We start from the raw sequence: 20,131 nt of genomic DNA on the forward strand, positions 1-20,131 counted from the left end.
CATTTTTCGCGAACACGGTGGCAGATGTCAGTTTTGTGCTTTGTTCAGAAATTTGATGATACTTTGTATGGTCATTCATGTCGGTTTGTCGGTGGTATTAGCATAAAGGTAACTCTAAGACCGGAAGGTCCCGAAAAAACGAGTTCAACTTTTTGGCTCAGCTCTGGTACTATCTTCGGTCCCAAGCTAATCGATGCACCCCTCGAAACATAGGAAAATCCACGAACCCTTCATTCTATCTGTCAAACTTTCATAGCGAATAGAAATACTCAGAGGGAGAGATAGGCGGGAAAACAAAACACAATTCGGCAGCAGGGATTTGTTCCTAAATTATCTTGCAACCTTTGCTAGAAGCTAGTATTTCAAATGACTTTTATTTTTGATTCGATTTACGTGCAAAATAAAAATTGATTGCATCGCAATATTTTGCACATTTCTTGTTGCCATTCATTAACCAACGATCAATCAATAGAGTTAGAACATTGTTTTTGGTTCCAAAAACTAGAAATACTCAGAGGGAGAGATGGACGAATGTTTTGAGCCAAATGAACTGTCAAAATCTGAGCCAATCTAACATTCCCATTAGAATTTTTCCGAGGATTTCTTATTCTTACTAGAATAAATTTGAGAGTATTGCAATCGAAAAGAAATTCAATCACCTTTATGTTTTGTGTGCTTCTCAAATTCAACTAGTTTTTGGAACCAAAAACAATATTCCAACTCTATTGAAGAATATTCACGAAACGAAAATCAATTATTTTATCCATGTGTTTCACTTATACATTTTTGCCAAAACAACAGCCTTATACATTCCATAAGACAAACCACATAGCTCCTATAAGAATGCATAAAAGGTATGTTTGACCGCTTATACATTTCATTTGACACATGATCTTCATTAACTTTTTGTAAGGCGTCTGCTTATTACTTGACTTATACATTTTATGAATAATCAGCAATAGAAATTTGCCAAAAGGTATAAGGAGATTTCTATCCGTGATTGATCTTCGTTGGTTAATGAATGGCACCAATAAATGTGCAAAATATTGCGATGCAATCAATTATTATTTTGCACGTAAATCGAATCAAAAATTAAAGTAATTTGAAATGCTAGCTTCTAGCAAGGGTTGCAAGATAATTTAGGAACAAATTTCTGCTGCCGAATTGTATTTTGTTTTCTCCGCCTATCTGTCCCTCTGAATATTTCTAGGAAAAACGAATGAAAGTGAGCCAACTTGGCTCAGTTTCTGAGTTACATTCGACGGGCGTGCAATTCTGGCGTCCAAGATGTGCTCCCGACATTTTCAGATACGGACTTGCAACATTTTGCCTCATCTCCTCTCAGAATCGAAATCACCACCGGGGTTTACCACATGCGTCTCCTAACGTCTGACGACGACGCCCCTTCGCCGCAAACGCGGACGCTCCCCGTCTTCGGTTGGCAACATTGGCTGTCAGCTCTGCCAATAAGAAAATAGGAGCCAAAAGCGCAGCAAAACGAAGAAAATATAAATTTGAGTTTGAAATTTTTATTTGCTAGTTTGATTTTTCACCGAAATAGCGGCTGAACCTGATTTAATTTAAGTATAAAGTGTTACATTCAGCGAGTGGATTGGATGCAAAGTGAAAAAGTTCGCGAGAATTGGAAGACGGCGTCGGTTTGGGAGCGAGGAAAAAATCGGTCAAAAAACGACTTCGAGCTGACAGATTTCCAGTTGGATTCGCGGCGACGGCGGCGGCAGCAGCAGTGGCGAATGTGAGCTCGAGCCCGCGACCCCCAGAAGCCGAACGAAGCAGCAGCAAGGGTGTTTTTGTTGTTGCTGTCCGCGAGGAACGGTGCAGTTGGAAGAATCCGCGAACAGAAGGACCAGCTGGCACACCCTTGACCAGTAGTCTAAACGGTTTATTTTGTAGTAAATTTTGATCGTTTGTGAGGGCTTGAAAGGATCGAAAAATGGAAGTTGGTGAGTAACTACCAATGCTGTCATGGCAGTTTAATTTGAAAACGATTTTTATTGACGTGAATAATGTGATGTGCGACTTCCATTTGAAATGTGGCAATATGGGCGGTTGGACACAGAAGATTCTATCGCGGGTGGAGTAATTCGTGCTTTAGCATTTTATAAATAAAGCGAAAATGTAGATTGTTGTTGATATTCAGGTACCTACACTGTTGTCCTTTCCTTATCATTAGTAATGCTGGAGACTTCGGGATCTGTGCTTGTGTGCGTGCTATTCTTCAGCACTTTTTATGTTGCGCTCTCTAAACATAAATATTGCTCAAATTTACATATTCTGGAATAATTGAGGAATATATTTTTGCAGATGAGGACTACATATTTGACGATCAAGCCGCAATGGAGGAGCTTGGTATCGATTCCCTGGACGAGGGTATGCTCGTTGGTTCAGATGACCTTGTAGAGTATTCAGCTGGCGAAGACGAATTTGAAGAGGATACAGTTTATGTGAAAACGGAGGTAAGTTTCAAAATATACCTGTCGACCAAAAGTACGGTTCAACTAAATTGTCAACCTTTCCAGGAATGTTTTGAAGACGCAATCCCGAAAACGATGATTACCAGTCCAAACATAACGGTCAAACGTGTGGTCAACAACAAACCAGTGGCCCCGATGGTGCAGAAAATTGCGCCTAGGCCAACGAATCTAATTCGTGCTACCAATGCGGCTGGTAAGGTTGTTCTTATACAGAAGCAGCCGTCTACTGTGGCCCCAGTAAAACTGCTCAATAATGCTAAAACGGCTACTGCAGCCAGTACCACAACCTCCTACCATTTAGTAAAAAGCGAAGGCGGTGTAGTTATGCAATCGAAGGGTCAAAATCAAACCATGATCCGACGGGTTGTTCCTGCTACAGCCACCTCAACAACCGCTACCACAGCCGTAAGTCTGAACAAACCTAAAACGGTTGCTAGACCTGCTACCCACGTTGTGATCCATACGAAAATGGGACCCTCGGGTACTACCACTACCAAAACTCTAACCGTCGCCGAAGCCCATCAGATGGGCCTGCTCAACAATAACAAAACGAAACAAGTGGTGGCAGTGGCAAAGCCACGGCCCACAGGAATCTCAGCGGTAAAATCTCCGGTCAAGATCCTTCCCAGCACCACAACCAATTCTTCCATGGTACGGTTGAAACAATCTCCTGGAGCCACTGGTACGGCCGGGCAAGTGCAACGAGTTTCGACGATCGCCAAGTCCGCTGTGCAAAGCCACAAGGTCTTCCTGCCTCAGAGTGCCATCCAGGCAGGGCAGCAATCCGGACAAATTCAGGCAATAAACATTCCCGGCAAAGGAATCCAATACGTACGCTTTCTCAATCAGAGCTCTAGCTCGTCAAGTGCGACAACCACTTCTTCCGGTCAGAAAATGGTTCAAGTCCAAATGAATAAGACTGGTGCTGCAGTGCCAGGTTCGAAAATAATCGTGCAGAACAACAAAACCTACGTCGTAAGCAATGGCAATGTAGCGGCTGTGCGCACTGCTTCTGGCCAACCGGTCAGCCGAGTGATGGCATCCGGTTCGCAAACCGTCGTGCGAAAAGTCATCTCTGCTGGAAGTAGTCAAGCTGGGTAAGTTTACGTCTTTGTGCCAAACCCAACATTCCAATCTGAATGATGTTTTTCATTCTTCGTTTCTAGTATCGTTCGGCGTGACCCGGAATCGACCCGTTACATAGCGGTAGTTCGAAAGGAAGATGGTAAATCGTCCGAACCGGCCAGCAGCCTGACAGCATCACAGCTGAGTCAACTGGCCGGAACCACTGTAATGACCGGTGGTACCAAAACGAAAATAGTCATGGTTCCATCATCGTCATCCGCTTTGGGTCAGCAGAAAGCAACACTTGCCAGCAGTGCCCCGTCGATCATTTCGGTGAAACGTGAATCCGTCAGTGGGTCCGAAGATGAAACACGGAAAGGTCCCGCCGTGGGGACCATTTTTCCCGACGAGGCCTACAAGAAGCGGCCGTGTAATTGCACCAAGTCGCAGTGTCTGAAGTTGTACTGCGATTGCTTTGCGAATGGGGAATTTTGCTACAACTGCAACTGCCGAGACTGTTACAACAATCTGGATAATGAGGAGGAACGGCAGAAGGCCATTCGGGCTACGCTGGAACGGAATCCGAGTGCATTCAAGTGAGTGGCTTTTTGTGATTTGCTTTACGTTTTTGCAGAGCGAAGATCGCTTCGGCGAACTGACTGTGAAGTTGTTTGAAAGTTTGTTCTCCAATCACTTCCTGAGAAACCGATATGATTTTTTTTTCTAAATATTTGCTATGTTGTTTACTCGAATACGATCGATCAATACGATAGTGGACGTAGCGAACGATGAAGAATAATTTATTCAGAGGAGAAAAAGTTGGTATTGTGTGATTTAGCCGTTTTTTTTTGCTGCTCGGCGATAGTACCCATGTCGTGAAAGCGAAAAAAAAATCTGAGCATAGGAAAATTGAAAATGATCAGCTTCCAAACTTAAAATTGGGATGCAGGACTTGAGAAAATGGATACCGAATTTGTACATATTTTCAATATTCGTAATCTTGGGAAAGTGTCTGAGAGGTGCAATTTTTTTTTTTAAAGAGTTGGTGATCTTTAGAAAAATACTTGACCAACCTGAAGTGTGAGGCCTACCTTAGCTGAATCGGTAAAGGCTGAAGGTAGTTGGGTTCGATTCCCAGTCCGGTTTAGGATTTTTTTTTCGGGTTGTAAAATTTCTCGACTTTCCTGGGCATAGAGTATGACTGTACTTTCCACACAATTATGTTAATGCAAAAATGGTACAGGCTTCGAAAACTCTCAATTAATAACTATGGAAGTGCATCTGGAACAGAAAGAAAGAAGAAGAAGTCTTGAAAGAGAACTTAACTTAACTCTTTGATCATCAAAATGTATAGAATAACTCGAAAGAACTGCTCATATTTAAAAGAAGGAATTATGAATTCAGTTTTCGCATTCATCATTGTTCATTTTATCAGTAACCGTGTGTGTGTGTATCCATTATTCTCAACTCCTTACTACCGCTAATTGTTGTAGAACTAATAGGAGGTCCGGTCGTAGTGTCTTCAACATATCCCTTAAGTTATTGTCATATTTTAGCCTTTTTTTTGACTACGATTCAAAAATTCCAAAATTGTAAATACTTAAAAATACTTAAGAATACTTATCAGAAGCTTGGAAATATTTATTTGATACTAGAGCTATACCGTAAAAAAAAATCCAATAAAAATACAATGATTTTCATTGTCATTGTAACCATATTATTTACTGTCAAAACATTGGACATTTTTGTCCATGACCATAAAATCACAACGAAATTCATGGTATTTGAGAAATTTACAGTAAAAAAGGGGGGTTGTTAAGCATCTTAATGTTGTGTTCTCGAACAGAAGGAAACTAGTTTTAGGTTTAAGGTGATACTCTAAGGAAGGCTTAGCGTGAAACTTCAAAGGCACAAATCTAGATAGAGCTGAAATTAGGGCGTAACAGCTTTTGTAAACAATGACTTCTCTCGATGTTTTCTAGGAAGTCAAGGAACGGCCACGCAAACCAACATAACCATCCGGTAGGGGAAGTCTTCTACCCGATGAGGATGTTGTTGCGTAAGCGAGCCTTGAATTTCTAGAAATCATTGATAGAAGTCATTGTTTACAAAAGCTGTTAGGCCCTAATTCCAGCTCTATCTAGAAATGTCAGCTTCCTCAAAACATACAAATTTGAAATTGCTACCCTCTGTTTGTAGTAGCACAGCAAACAAGGAGTAGCAATTTCAAATTTGTATGTTTTGTGGAAGCTGACATTTGTGCCTTTAAAGTTTCACGGCTTCCTTAGAGTATCACCTTAAGAGCTAATTATAATTCGACTTTGTCTCTTCGGTGGTTGGATCTAAACTCCAAAATATTTTCAGTTTGTTACTTTCGTACCATGGCTGCAAATCATGGCCTACCAGGCAACATATTCTTCTGATGTGTACGCCGATGGTACGTCTCCCTTTTTTCAAAAGAGATCGTAGGGTGCCAGCCAAGCTGGAAGTCTACGGGTTCTTTCTTCACGCTGTTGAACTGGTTCTTGAATATTCACACTGTTAGCAGGAACAACAGATTCGTCATCCGTCATTACATCATCGGGCTCGTCATCATCATGAATTAGTCTGGAATTTGTTTTTTTTTTTATAAGTGAAAGCAGAGCTCTTCCAATTAACGTGTGGTTTATTTGAAGGACAGTTTGATAATGGAACAGAAAAAAATGAAAAGTCAAATAAGCAGGACTACTGAGATGGAATTAAACGATTGCTTCTGGCTTCCAAGTTCCTTCGATATCATCCCCTCTCAATCGTGTAGCCCTAGACTCATCCGTATACTATAGTTCTTGAAAGCGTCCAGAGTCCAATGGCTTGGTGAATATGTCAGCTAATTGTCCGCGAGTACCAATAGATTCCACTTGGATGCGTCCTTCGGCAATATGATCCCTGATGAAATGGTGTTTAACATCAATGTGTTTGCTTCGTTTCGTCTCCAAGTTATTCGCCAATCAAATACAGCCTCTAACGGCACCGGTGGTGTAGTGGTAAGCGTGATTACCTCTCACCCCAGCAGGCCTGGGTTCAATCCCAGTCGGCGCCGTTGGGATGTTCTGAGGCATAACATCTCTGATCACGCCTTCCTTCGGATGGGAAGTAAAGCCGTTGGTCCCCGGTTCATGAGTTGATTGGTCGATAGGTAGGGTCCAGGTGTGGGGGAGCTGCCTTCCTGGCACGTCGGTAGCCTTGGTGCTCAGCACGGAAAACAAGATCGACGGAAAAAACAAACCAAAGGAAAAAAATACAGCCTCTGCTGTCCTCGAATATGGTGACAGGTGTTTTCGGATCCTTGGCCTTCATATCTTCAAGTACTCCAGATAATCACAGGGATTCTGCAGTAGCGGCGCTCAGAGCTACATACTCGGATTCACTTGACGAAATAGCAACTGTAGTTTGCTTCTTGCTGCACCATGATACCGTTGATCCAAACACCTTAAAGACGTATCCCGTGACTGATTTTCGATCTTCATTGTCGGCCGCCCAGTCAGCATCAGCAAATCCAACGAGCGGACGGTCGTCATTGCGTTCGAACTTCAATACAGCATTGGCACTTCCCTTCAGGTAACGAACGATTCGCTTCAAGCACTGCCAGTGTGTTTCTGTTGCTTTTTGCTGGTAGCGCCCCAGATACCCTACTGGAAAACAGATGTCCGGCCGAACGCACAGCATAATATACATTAAACTGCCTAGTAGCTCCCTGTAGGGTTCTTCAGTTGACGTCCCCTCTCGTTGCAATTGCAGTCCGTTTTCCATTGGTGACTTAGCTGGATTGCATTCAGTCAGTCCAAAACGCTCCAAGACTCTTGCCACGTGCGCCTCTTGCGGAAGTTGAAGAACTCCTGTTTGCCGATTGTACGTTATCTTCATTCCCAGAAAGTGGCGTGCTTCTCCACAGTCAGTCATGCTGAAAACAGTCGAAAGCTTCTCCTTCATACGTGCGATGGATTCCAATTTCCTCCCTACGATTAGCAAATCGTCCACATAGAGTACAACGTACAGCTCGTCTCCTTCTTCGCATCGTGTGTATAGGCAGTAGTCTTGGCGGGACCGCTTGAAACCCATCTTGACTAGTTCACTGTTGAATTTTTCATTCCAGCATCGTGGAAATTGCTTCAACCCATACAATGATTTCAGCAACATGCAGCTCATATTTTCTGGAGCCTGGACGCCTTCAGGAATATCCATATAGATATCCTCCTTCAAATCTCCATGCAAGAAGGAAGTTTTAACGTCCATCTGATGGAAATGGAACTGGTTGTGGACGCCTACAGCTAGCACAGTCCGGATGGTTGGTAACTTCGCCACCGGTGCATATGTATCCTCGAAGTCAACTCCATAACGCTGCAGGTAGCCCTTCGCTACTAGTCGGGCTTTATATCGAGTGGCCTGGCCATCTTCGTCTTCCTTCACACGGAATATCCACTTGGATTTGAGAGGTTTCACGCCACGTGGACAGGGCGTCATCTTCCACACATCGTTCGCCTCCATGGATCGCAATTCGTCATCAACAGCCTCCAGCCATTTCATACGATCGCAGCGGGCTTCGATGTCACTGTAGCATTGAGGAGCATCTGTGGAATACGAGCCAGCAGAAGTTGCTCTGTAACCGGTGAAGAAATTTAACAACTTACCGGGGAGCTTGCGCTCCCGTTCGCCGCCTCCAAAACGTCTGCATCATCAGCAATCGGAGTATTCTCACGTGACATCGGCCTCTCTTCAGGTAACGGTTCCATTGAATCACGAACAACTTCCCCCTCTTGCTCGTACGGTACTACAACGAGTGGTGTATCTGCTTGATTTTCAGGATTAGCTTTGTAGGGAAAGCAGGTTTCATGAAACTTCACGTCACGAGCAATCATAATTCTTCTTGACTTCTTGTCCCACAGTCGGCAGCCGTTTGGTGCATATCCGACCATGACGGTTTCATGACTCTTGGCATCCAATTTCTTTCGATGTTGGCTGGGAATCCAAGCGAACGCCTTGCATCCGAAAATTCGAAGTTTTTCAAGACTTGGCTTCTGACCGTACCAGTATTCAGTTGGTGTCATACTTCTCGGCAGGGCTACAGTAGGACTTCTGTTCACCAGGTACACGGCAGTAATGACAGCTTCTGACCACATCTTTTTCGGGACTTGAGAATCGATTAACATCGTGCGGAACTTCTCAACAATGGTTCGGTTGAACCTCTCCGCAACGCCGTTGTAAGCAACGGTTGGTTCGATTTGGATACCTTTCTGTGAGTAAAAACGCTTTTGGTTGTTAGAAAGATACTCACTGCCTTAATCTATTGTTAGTTTCGAGATCTTCATGTTGAATGGCGCCGATACTATTGCTTCGTAGTCGCGGAATCGATCAAACACCTCCGATTTCCTCTTCATCAGGAATAGCATTGCAAAATGGGTATGGTCGTCAATGAAGGAAACAAAATATTTCGAACCATCCCACTCAGTAGGTTCGATTGGTCCGCATACGTCCGAATGAATTCTTTCCAACGGCCTTGTTGCCCTCGGGCGTGTGCCGTTGAATGGTTCACGACATTGTTTCCCTTGCACGCACGCATCTCAGAACGCCAGCTTGTCTGCTCAGCACCATCCACAAGATTGTTACTTATGATCACTTTCATTCCCTGTTGACTCAGGTGTTCAAGCCTTTGGTACCACAAATTGGTCGCTTCAGTTTGACACATATTTGCCGAAGACACTGGAATGTCTACCTCGATCTCGTACAGGTTACCTCTCAAGTTCGCAGTAGCAATGACTTCGTTGTTTTTCTTGAGAACCGCAACGGAACCGCAGAAAATTACCACAACGCCTGCCTTTACCAACTTTTTAACGGACATCAGGTTGTTGCGAAGCTCGGGGACACAGAGAACATCCTTCATGTTCAACGACGTGTTCTTGTTACTGCTTCCGACGATGGTTCCAACCGTTTTTGATACCAGTGTTCCTCCGTCCTTCGCGACTTGAATCACCATGGGTTGCTTCATCTTGCGAATTTCCGAGAATACTGCCAAATCATTCTCTAGGTGGTCGCTTGAACCCGAATCGAGCTTGAATACCACCTTTCCACTTGGTGCCTTTTCAATCTTGCGACTTACTGCATTCCGTTGATCTGCCGAATTAGCTTCACCGCTTTTCTGCCGACAGTCCTTCTTCAAATGGCCACGTTTTCCACAGTTGTGACACTTGCCTTGGAACTTCGTAGACTTGCGTTTCTTCTCTCCAGAAAATGCCGCAGCCTTGATCTCACCTGAGTCTTCGTGACGTTCGGTTCTTTTCAGCTCTTCCGCCAATAAGCGTTGCTTCACGATCTCCAAACTCAACTCTTCCTCAGGAATGTTTTCCAAGGCCGCAACCGGTAAAGTCTGGAACAGCGAAATGACCAAATCAGCTTCCTCGACCTTCGCCCCAGCGGTTTTCAGCTGCCGGATCAAGACTTCGAACACCAGCAAGTGCGCTCTCATCGAATCACCATCTCTCAACTTCAGACGATTCAACTGCTTTCTCACCAGGTTTTGAGTGCTAATTGACCGCTTCGCAAAGGTGTTCTCGAGCGCCTTCCACATGTCCTTGGCCGTCTTCTTCTCGCAGACGATCGCCAGACATTCATTCGCCAGGAAGCTGACAATATATGACTTGGCCTTCCGGTCTGTCTCTTCAAATTTCACCTTTTCAGCTGCTACTGCCGGTGCTTCTTCAGTTAAAGTGTTCAGTATTCCCACAGAATCCAGGAACATCTTGATTCTGAAGCTCCAGTGCTGAAATCGTAGAGGTGCCCATAACCTTTTATGAGTGAAAGCAGAGCTCTTCCAATTAACGTGTGGTTTATTTGAAGGACAGTTTGATAATGGAACAGAAAACATGAAAAGTCAAATAAGCAGGACTACTGAGATGGAATTAAACGATTGCTTCTGGCTTCCAGGTTCCTTCGATATCAGTTCTTCTATCAGCACTGCTGGGACCAACGGTTTCGGAGCTTGTAGGTGGAACTCGTCAGCTAGCAAGGCCAAGGGAAGTTGATTGCGTGGATTTGGAGATTGATCGGCATCATTTTCATCCGGATATCGTTGTTTTAGCTGGTTGATGTGTGCTCGAATCAAGCGTCCATGTTCGAGCAAAACAGTGTAGTTCACTTTGCCCTTGCGCTCGATTACCTGTCCTGGAATCCAATCGATTGTGTTGCGACGATGGACAGCTCGCTTACAGTGTTTGGCCAGCCATTGCGGATATAGTTGATTACCTCTTGTAGGACCAGTCGTCTTGCGTTTCCTTGGAGAACATATCGAATGTGACCGGCAAGCTGGATATTGAGTCTGCGAGAATTGCCTTCACGTCAGATTCCGTTTGGAGAGCAGCAATCACGTATTCCTCGTCTGGTTTGCTGTGACAGCTCATCAAGTGGGACTACTGGATGTCGAAATCATACAGCAGCATCGTTAGCGCCCAACGCTGAAGACGATTGGCGGTGTAAACGGGAATGCCGTTCTTGCTGCCGAAAATTTTAAGGAACGGTTTGTGGTCGGTCTGCAGCATGGATTTTCGTCCGAATATCATCTTGTGAAAACGGGTGACAGCATATACCAACGCGAGCGCTTCCTTCTCAATTTGACCATAGTTTTCTTCAAACGGTCCAGCGTTGTTCGTATTGGCCTTTCTAAAAATAGATGGGTAGATGTCTTACCATCCGGAGCGCTTCTATTTGGAATTGACCGGAAAACTGAGAGGAACGTCTGGAGATGCTGGAATGTTACCATGGTTTCCCCTTCAGTGAGTTTCTACAGTCCTCTCTTAAGGGTGTCGACAAAGCGTTCAGCTTGCCCATTCGATTGTGGGTGGTAAGGGGCCGTCGTCAGGTGGTGGATCCCATTTTCTTCACATAATTGCTTGAATCCGAAACGAGAGTGTGTGGGTGCCGTACGTTGTGAAAGTTTCTTGCAGAATTTCCAATGTCGCTGTAGTAGTTGTACTGCGGGATCTGAAGATTTCCGGCCACTTCGAATAGGCGTCGACCACGACAAGGTAGTGATAACCATCAACTGGACCTACGTAGTCGATGTGGATCCTCTCCCACGGTTTCGTTGGTATCGGTCACGATTCAAGGGTAGTCTTACGGGGCGATTTTGCTGCAATAGCACAGGGGCGACACTGGCGCACAAACGTTTCAACATCGTCGTCGATGTTGGGCCAGTAAACGAAACTTCTTGTAAGTGACTTCATTCGGTCTATTCCGGGGTGTCCACGGTGGGTGACCTGGAGGCTCTCTCGTCGGGAATAGAACTGACTAACAGCTGTCCTTAACAATAATAAAAAAAAAAACTGATTTTTCTAGAACAAATTAGATCTCATCACATTAATTTTCATGGTTTGGTTGCAGTTGAACACTTAGGGAGCATCTATAAATGACGTAGCATATTTTTGATCAATTGTAGACCCCTCCTCCCCCCTCGTAGCGTATTTGGCTATATCCAATACATGGCCGGTCACAAATTCTGAAACCCCCACCTCCCCCCTCAAATGCTACGTCATTTATGCATGTTCCCTTACTTCATTTTAGTAAGTCTAAGATCACAACATTTTTAATGTCTTGACGTTTCGTACTAACAAAAATGTGAAAAAACTTTAATGAAGTTCTATTGATCTCAGAAAAGCTAGATCTAGAGATTTTTGGGGAATTCCAGAGATCTTAAGGGGAAGTCCCCGAAACTTAAGCCCAGACTATTGAATTGGTTTAAAAATCTATAAGCGTGCGTTTAGACAAAATCAGGATAGTTCCATGAGGTGCTGAAATAAAATCGAGAACCCATAAGATGTTCCGAAAGATTCAGTACAGAGTACCTTCAGAAAATTTATGAAAACTTCAGAAATATTTCAGGAACTTCACAGAAATCCAGAGAATTCCAGAGAAGTTTAAAGGTGTTTACAAGAATTCCCTTTATTTTAAAGCAGAACCGAGATCCTTATTAGAGTTGAGAGTTTTAGGGAAGCTCAGTTACACTATCCATCAAACCGTTGTACAGTACAGTCGGTTGTTTGATTCGCTCGCTCAGTGCCAGTGATATTTAGTAGTGCTACGCGTTTGTTCTCGTTTTCGGTCGTTTCGGTGCATCGCGTGTGATGTCGAAGTGGAAGAAGAAGACAGGCTCGAACCAGGCGGCAAAAAGACGAAGAGAGACACATCCGACCGTGGAAGTGTCCATACCCCCAAAGAACAGTGGTCCCCAGGATGACGCCACAGCAATCAACGGTAGTGACGTCGGTGATTTCGGCGGGTCCGTTGAAAACATGGCCACGGGCGGCCAGAACGGACCGAAAGTGAAACTCCCACCTCTGGTGGTGAAGTCAGTATCACTCGACAAGCTGGCTCAATAGATGGCAATCCTCGGCGTCACTGTCGAGTACAAGCTGTGCGGGATTGGCACGAAGATCATCCTCCACACCAAAGCGGACTACAACAAAGCTTTGGCTTTTCTTAAGAATTCCTCAGTCATCCGAGGCTTACCAAATTTCGAAACGAAGGTGATCGAAGCTGAAATTAAAGACCGGTACAAGCTGACAGACAGCGCCCCAAACGCGAGGAGTTCAAGCGTATCCGAAAGGATACATCGACCTCTAACCAACCAGGACGTAAGAAAAAAAAAGTCCCCGACTTTCGGGCCAGGCGATTTTCCGCCTATTCGAACCAACCAGCAACCGCGAGTGCAACCCGCTCCCCCCAACCAACGCCCGGTGAACAAATTCCACTCCCCTGGCTTCTGGAGAACACCGCCAACGATAGAAGGTATGTACTCGGTGGACGAGTGTTGGAACATGTTCGTCCCTGTTACCAGCGCTTTCCGCAAGTGCACCAACAAGAACGAACAGTTCGAAACTATCGTGAAACTGGCTATGCATTATGGCGTCTAAACCACTATTGCATAGTCACGTGGAACGCTTGCTCCTTAAGAGCAAAAACCACCGAGCTTGCGGCCTTCCACCGCAAGCATACCGTCGACGTGGGCCTCCTCACCGAGACCCACCTCAAGTCCGGCGACAGTTGCTGGTTGCCGGACCAAAACATCATTCGGCTTGATCGTACCAGTTTCCAGGGGGGGGGGGGGAGGTGTTGCGATCATCGTCAGGAAAGGGATAAAATACCGCAGTCTGTCCCATATCCGCACCTCTATCATCGAGGCCCTTGGTGTGGAGGTGGAACGTCGACTGGATACGTCTAGTTCATCGCCGTCTACTGCCCTCGACAGTGTGCCACCAGCAGCGGACTAGCGGCTAAATTCAAGAAAGACCTGTCCACCATCACCCATAACGGTTCTCGCTTCGTTGTTGGAGGAGATCTGAATACTCGCCATGAGGCCTGGCGGAACTACCAGCAGAACCAGAACGGTCGTCTCGGTCGTCTGCTGTTCGACCATTCGCAGCATGGGCTGTACTCCGTTTGGTTCTCGGACGAGCCAACATTCATCTCACCGGGAGGCAACACATCGACGCTAGACCTGTTTCTGACAAATACCGGCTTCCATCAACCGGTGGTGGCTGAACTAAACTACAACGTAGCCCCTGCTCCAAGCCTGTGCAAGGACTACCATCGCGTAAACTGGGCCCAGTTTGGATGCGTGGTAGACAGGCACATCATCGACAACCCGCCGCTTGACGCCGTGGAGGACATCGACCGAGCGTTGGAGGGACTCCACCAAGCCATAACCATGGCTGACGAGGTGTGCGTCCGACGAGTTCCTGTGAGAAGTAAGTTTATTGCCATTGATTCCCACACCCAACTCTTGATTCGACTGAGTAATGTTCGTAGACGCCAGTTCCAGAGAACCGGAGATCTAGCGTGGAAACGTGAAATAGCCGATCTGAACAAGGAAATTGCTTCCGGAATGGTCTCAGTCCGAAACGAAAGTTTCGGGCGGCTCGTTCAGAATCTGGATGACCGCTCCAGACCGTTCTGGAAAGTTGCCAAGGTCCTAAAGACGCACCCCAAACCCATTCCAATGAATAAAAATGAATATGATGACGATCGGTTCATAATCATCTCTCAGGAGAAAGCAAATGAAGTTCAGGTTGAGCAATGCGTACTCAACCTTGATTCCTCCGCTTGTGTCATCCCTCCGGAGGATAGAATCGCAGTGGAACAGATTTGCTCAGCGCTGAAATGCACCAAAAACATGAAGGCCCCCGGGTTCGACGGAATATTCAACCTAGTGTTGAAAAATCTCAGCATGAAGGTTCACTCTCTGCTGGCTGCTGTCTTCAACAGATGCTTGGAATTACACTACGTTCCAAGTATCTGGAAGACAGCGAAAATCATACCTATCCGCAAACCCGAGAAGGACCCAACGCTAGCTTCAAGCTACAGGCCAATCAGCCTCCTTTCAGCGCTGAGCAAATTGTTAGAGAAACTTATTCTCAATAGTTTGCTTAAGTTTGTCGAGGAACACAACATTCTCCTACAGGAACAGTTCGGGATAAGGAAGGAGCACTCCACAAATCATCAGCTAGTATCCAAGTCCACAGCCATGGCATTGTTTGACAATGTCTGGCATAATGGGCTTGTATACAAGCTTTGTAACTTCAACTTTCCTTTGCATCTTGTTAAAATCACCCGTAACTACCTTCAGCAAAGGTCGTTCAGGGTATCGTTGAATGGCTGCCTTTCAAACACGTTCTCCATCCCAGCAGGTGTTCCGCAAGGAAGTCTGTTGGGCATCTACACTTCTGACATTCCTCCCCTCGGAGACGGTTGCGTGTTTTTCCTGTTTGCAGATGATACCGCAATAACCGTCAAGGGTAGGATGCCTCGCGAAATAACAAACAAGCTCGAACGATGCCTTGACGCCTTTGCTGATTATGCCACCACGTGGAAAATCAAAATCAATGCCTCCAAAACACAAACAATCATGTTCCTCCATCGGCAATCGCCCAAACTAAAACCGGCTCCATCTTGTACTGTAAATATGGATGGCACAAGGGTTGAATGGTCCGCCGAAGTAACCTATCTCGGGATGTTGTTTGACGAAAAGCTCATATTCCGCTCGCATGTGGAGAAAACCGTAGTCAAGTGTTCCGCCTTGGTTAGGTGTCTGTAGAACAGAGTGCTTAGGATGATCCTTGATCGTCTCTTTGACACAAGAATTTCAGATCTCCACCAAGAGGCGAATGTTCCAAAATTGATGACATCAATACTAGGTTTATGCAGAAATGCAATACATCTGAACATGCTTTGATAAGGAATTTGTATATAGTAGGTTAGGTGTATATAGTAGTTACAGGTTAATTGTAGTTGTAAATAGTAGTTATAAGTAGTCTCCTTTTTCGAATTCAAAACAAACCAATCCCACTCATACTCTAAAACAGGCTTGATAGGACTAGGAACTGTAAATAATAATTAAAATTTCAAATGCACTAAAGTTGAAAAGACGCATCTGTGTCACTTGATAATCTATACATGTAAACCAAACAAATACAAGAAATAAAGATCATTTTTTTTTTAAGTCAAAAGGGAAGCTCCGAGAACATCAAAACAGATCAGATAATTAAAGGGCAGTTCAAAAAATTTCAAGGAAATTTCAGAAACCGGAATTTCCGGAAACTTCGGTTCGCTCAGAGAAAATTTCTGGAACGTAATAAAAGTTATATGAACATTCGGAAAATGTGAGAGTATTTCAAGGGTGTTATATCATGGAAATTTCAAGATCTAACGAAAATTCGAAAATTTAGCTAAGTTGATTAGAGAACATCAAACATTGTTCCATTAATTAAAAAAGAGGCGAGACCTTTTAGCACCGATATTTTCAAGTAATTCCACAGAACTTCTAAGAAATTTAGATATTTTTAGATTGTTTCATTATATTCAAAGAAGTTCCGAGTATCTACATCATCTACATCTATCTACATCAGAAATATCACATTAACTTAAGGAAATATGCAGCGACTTACAATGAGTTTCTTATAATTATGGGATATTCCGAGAATTCTATGATTGATCCGAAAACTTTAGAAGCTTATCAGGGAATTATAAATATATATCAGAAAATCTACCGGAACGTTTGATCAATTTAGAGAAATTAAGGTAAGCATAGAAAACTACTTGCAGGGAAAATTAGTGATTTAAGGCAAAGTTCCGAGAGCGTTTATTAACCTTATAAAACTTAATAAAAAATTTAGAACTTGAAGGCAATTAAATCAATTCCAGTAAAATGGTGGGTTCTTTAAAAAAAATACTAAGGCAGAGCAGTCTAGAGAATTTTAAGGAAATTGCAAGGGAAATTGAGAAATATTTTGGGCAGTTTTAAAAACATCAGGAAATTCTAGACTATTAAAGAAGTTATGAATTAGTTTCGATAATTTGAACTTCAGACAAATCTTGAGAACTTCAGTGAAAAACATAGAACTATATTAATTCTTTCGCTGCGGAAGCCTAATGAAGTTCCTGAAATTTCAGAAATACTTCGAAAACTTCACAGAAGTACAGAGATCTTCAGAAACATTTCGAGAACTTCATAAAAGTCTATGGAACTTAAGGGAAGATCCGAGAACTTCAGGAACTTTTATGGACATTTCGGGAGCATCTCAAATTAGTTTAGTAAAGCTCCAAAAACAAAGGGAATTTCAGGATAGTTTAGTTCCATTAGTTTCAATAAATTAGCGGGAAATTTGAAGAAGTTCCCAGATTTTCAGAGAACTTTAGAGATGTTAAGAAAATTATTGAGTTTTTGAGAAAAGTCCAGAGTTCACGGGAGCTTAAACATTTTTAGAACAGTTCAATTAAATTCATGGTAGTAACATTTCTATGGTTTTGACAGATGGGATCGCTGCACATTTGAATCGGCAGTTATGGATTCTCGATCAAGAGTTAAGTTTAAATTTCATGTCGGTTTGTCTGTGGTTTAGTCATAAACTTTCTATTGAATCTTTCGCTTTAATGGTTCCTGTCGTACATATTTAAGTGTTTATGAGAATCTAATTAAATAGGGGAAATGTTTGCTTTGGCAATACCTTAACCTATTATCGTCAAACAAGGTCCTAGAACACTCAAATTTGGCCAATAGATGCTCTGCAACACAATGTATCCACATGCCAAAATTGAGCCCCCTGACGATAATAGGTTAAGGTATTGCCGAAGCCAACATTTCCCCTAAGTCTAAAACATCAAACATTTATTTGGTATGCCATCAGAACGACTAATTTTCTTCCCTTAGGTCTCTTTTAGTCACTTTTTTACAACTATAAGATCACTTATTTCTTCAACCTGGTTTTTGACTTTCACACGTATCACTATTTTTGATAGCATTGATCGCTACCAGCCCTGTAATTTCGCTGTTTATTTTTTTTTATAGTTTAGAGTGCGATGTAATTGCAGTTTTTTTTTTCACATATGAGTAAATTTTGTGTGGAAAGAAAATGCTCTGAGTCAATTGAATTCAGTCGCTGAGTTGTTGTAGTTGGCAGTGTAGGCACTCATAGTAAACTTCCTTGGCGTTTGACGTTTAAACACTACTGCCATCTGTTGAGCGAGCTACCCATGATAGTGTTTTAGCGACGGTTTTTTTCAGTGGCAGGTATGCCATGTGTTATGTCTGTTTCTCTATGCTTTTACGTTAAATCGTTTGGTTTGTTCGACGTACTTATCTTATACGTTGGTTCATAAGGAATAAGTACACAGAATACATCAGGACGTACAATACAACGTAAAACCGCACTTTTATTAGCGATTCGGCATTTTTGAAGAGTCAAATTAAATATCCAAAACACATACAATATTATCGCTAATATTTAGAAATATTTGATGATAAATATTTTCAAATATATCTCAGAAGAATAAATTAATAATTAGAACTTGAATTGAAAAAAAATCATGCCATATCCCATGCTTGAGAAAAAAAAAACGGACGAAAAAAAAATCCCACTTTCCATATGCAAGGCATATGGAATAATGTCCAAGGTGACAGGTTAATTAACCTTAACCTCAAACACACTGTTGAGAGAAAAAAAAATGTATCAAAGTAGCCCATCATTTGCCATTCAATCAGTCATCGATTTGTTTGTCCACGTGATTAGTGCCTTATATTTTTTTTTCTGCAAAGCACTTCCAACTACCATACTCTTGAATACAAAATCTCATTGTTTCCACAGACCAAAAATCGGTGCTGTCAGTGCCGACGAGGACGCGCTCCGCCAGCACACCAAGGGTTGCAACTGTAAACGGTCCGGCTGTCTGAAGAACTACTGCGAGTGCTACGAGGCGAAAATTGCCTGCTCGGCCAACTGCAAGTGCATAGGTGAGTGAATGCAACTGCATTTCTCGTTCTCATTACATTAGATAAGATGGAATGAAATCACACCACAATCGCCTGTGTGTGTGTTGGCCGTTTCTATCTATCTATCTATCTATCTATCCACCGACTGACTTACCTACCATACGTACTACATTTCTACTGGCTGCTGCGGCGCCTAGCCAAGCAGAGAGTGAGAACATACAAACGACGAAAACAAGCAAACACAACAAAATCCCCCGGCCAGGCGCATTTTCGCTCGCTCTAACTAAACGGTTTTATTTTTCATTTTTATTTTCTCGTTTGACGCTTATCGCGTTCGGCCCCAGGTTGTCGCAACACCGAGCAATACGCAAAAGAGTTCGAGTACGCTACTTCTCTGGCTAGTGTCGGTTCCTTGGGTGTGGGTGGCAGCACAGACGCTACTGGACCAGGTGGAGGAGAAGGTGCTGATTCGGAGCATCTATCAGGTGACGACAGTATGGCGGAAGTCAGTCGCACCGATACGAGTTTAGGTGGCTCAAGTGGTACCACCGTGGTGGCCGCCATTGGAGAACCCGCAGCAGTGGCAGCGGCAACCACATCAGCAACCGTAGCAGCAGTTGCCGGAATGAAGCGAGCCCTTCCGGCAGAACCCGATCTCACACAATTACCGCCGTCGAAGCAGCCGTACAATTTTATGACTCCGGACGTTATCGAAGCAACGGTGCAGTGCATGATTGCGCAAGCGGACGAATGTCAGAAGCGTGGTTGCAACATCCGAACCGCCGAACGAATGATTCTCGAAGAATTTGGTCGCTGCCTAGTGGAGATTATCGAATTCTCCAGTAAATCGGACAGCTAAAAGCTGTACCTGCTCGATTGTGGGACAAAAGTTTATTGCACACCTTTATGCAAGATTGTGGAGACGCTTATTGCTCCTGTACGGTACTGATAATAGGATTACATACACACAAATTAGGAAGTAGTTACATATCGGTGCCATCGTGAATGGCACACGAAATATAACTGGTTGTTATTTAACCAAAATTTGGTCTAGAACATTATGTATTAGCAATAAATATTTAACGAATGATGGAGTTTATTCAAATGTAATATTTATTTCATTCTCTCTTCTTGCTTATGATTTCTTTTTGGTTTTTGTTTTCATTTATTTGTAGGTATGATTCTTTCAATTAAGCCTAGTCGATAGAGCCCTTTTCCTGCAAAGTGGCATGGCTGTACTTTAAAAAATAATAAAAAATCATCAAATATTTTTCTTCAGTTA

At 43.5% G+C, this 20,131-nt stretch overlaps 1 protein-coding gene across 1 annotated transcript; it reads left to right on the forward strand.

Moving 5' to 3' along the window:
* The first annotated feature begins 1,543 nt into the window (after positions 1 to 1,543).
* On the forward strand, positions 1,544 to 19,819 carry LOC135711569 (protein lin-54 homolog). Its single transcript, XM_065234442.1, has 6 exons — positions 1,544 to 1,964; positions 2,326 to 2,477; positions 2,541 to 3,592; positions 3,662 to 4,156; positions 18,725 to 18,870; positions 19,194 to 19,819. Exons 1-6 carry the CDS (start codon positions 1,955 to 1,957, stop codon positions 19,706 to 19,708), a joined length of 2,370 nt encoding a protein of 789 aa, XP_065090514.1. The 5' UTR covers positions 1,544 to 1,954; the 3' UTR covers positions 19,709 to 19,819.
* The last annotated feature ends 312 nt before the right edge of the window (positions 19,820 to 20,131 follow it).

Source organism: Ochlerotatus camptorhynchus, unplaced genomic scaffold, assembly GCF_037179485.1.
Source record: "Ochlerotatus camptorhynchus isolate MF236.1 unplaced genomic scaffold, CSIRO-AGI_Acam_v1.1 ptg000434l, whole genome shotgun sequence".
In the NCBI taxonomy this organism is placed as follows: domain Eukaryota; kingdom Metazoa; phylum Arthropoda; class Insecta; order Diptera; family Culicidae; genus Ochlerotatus; species Ochlerotatus camptorhynchus.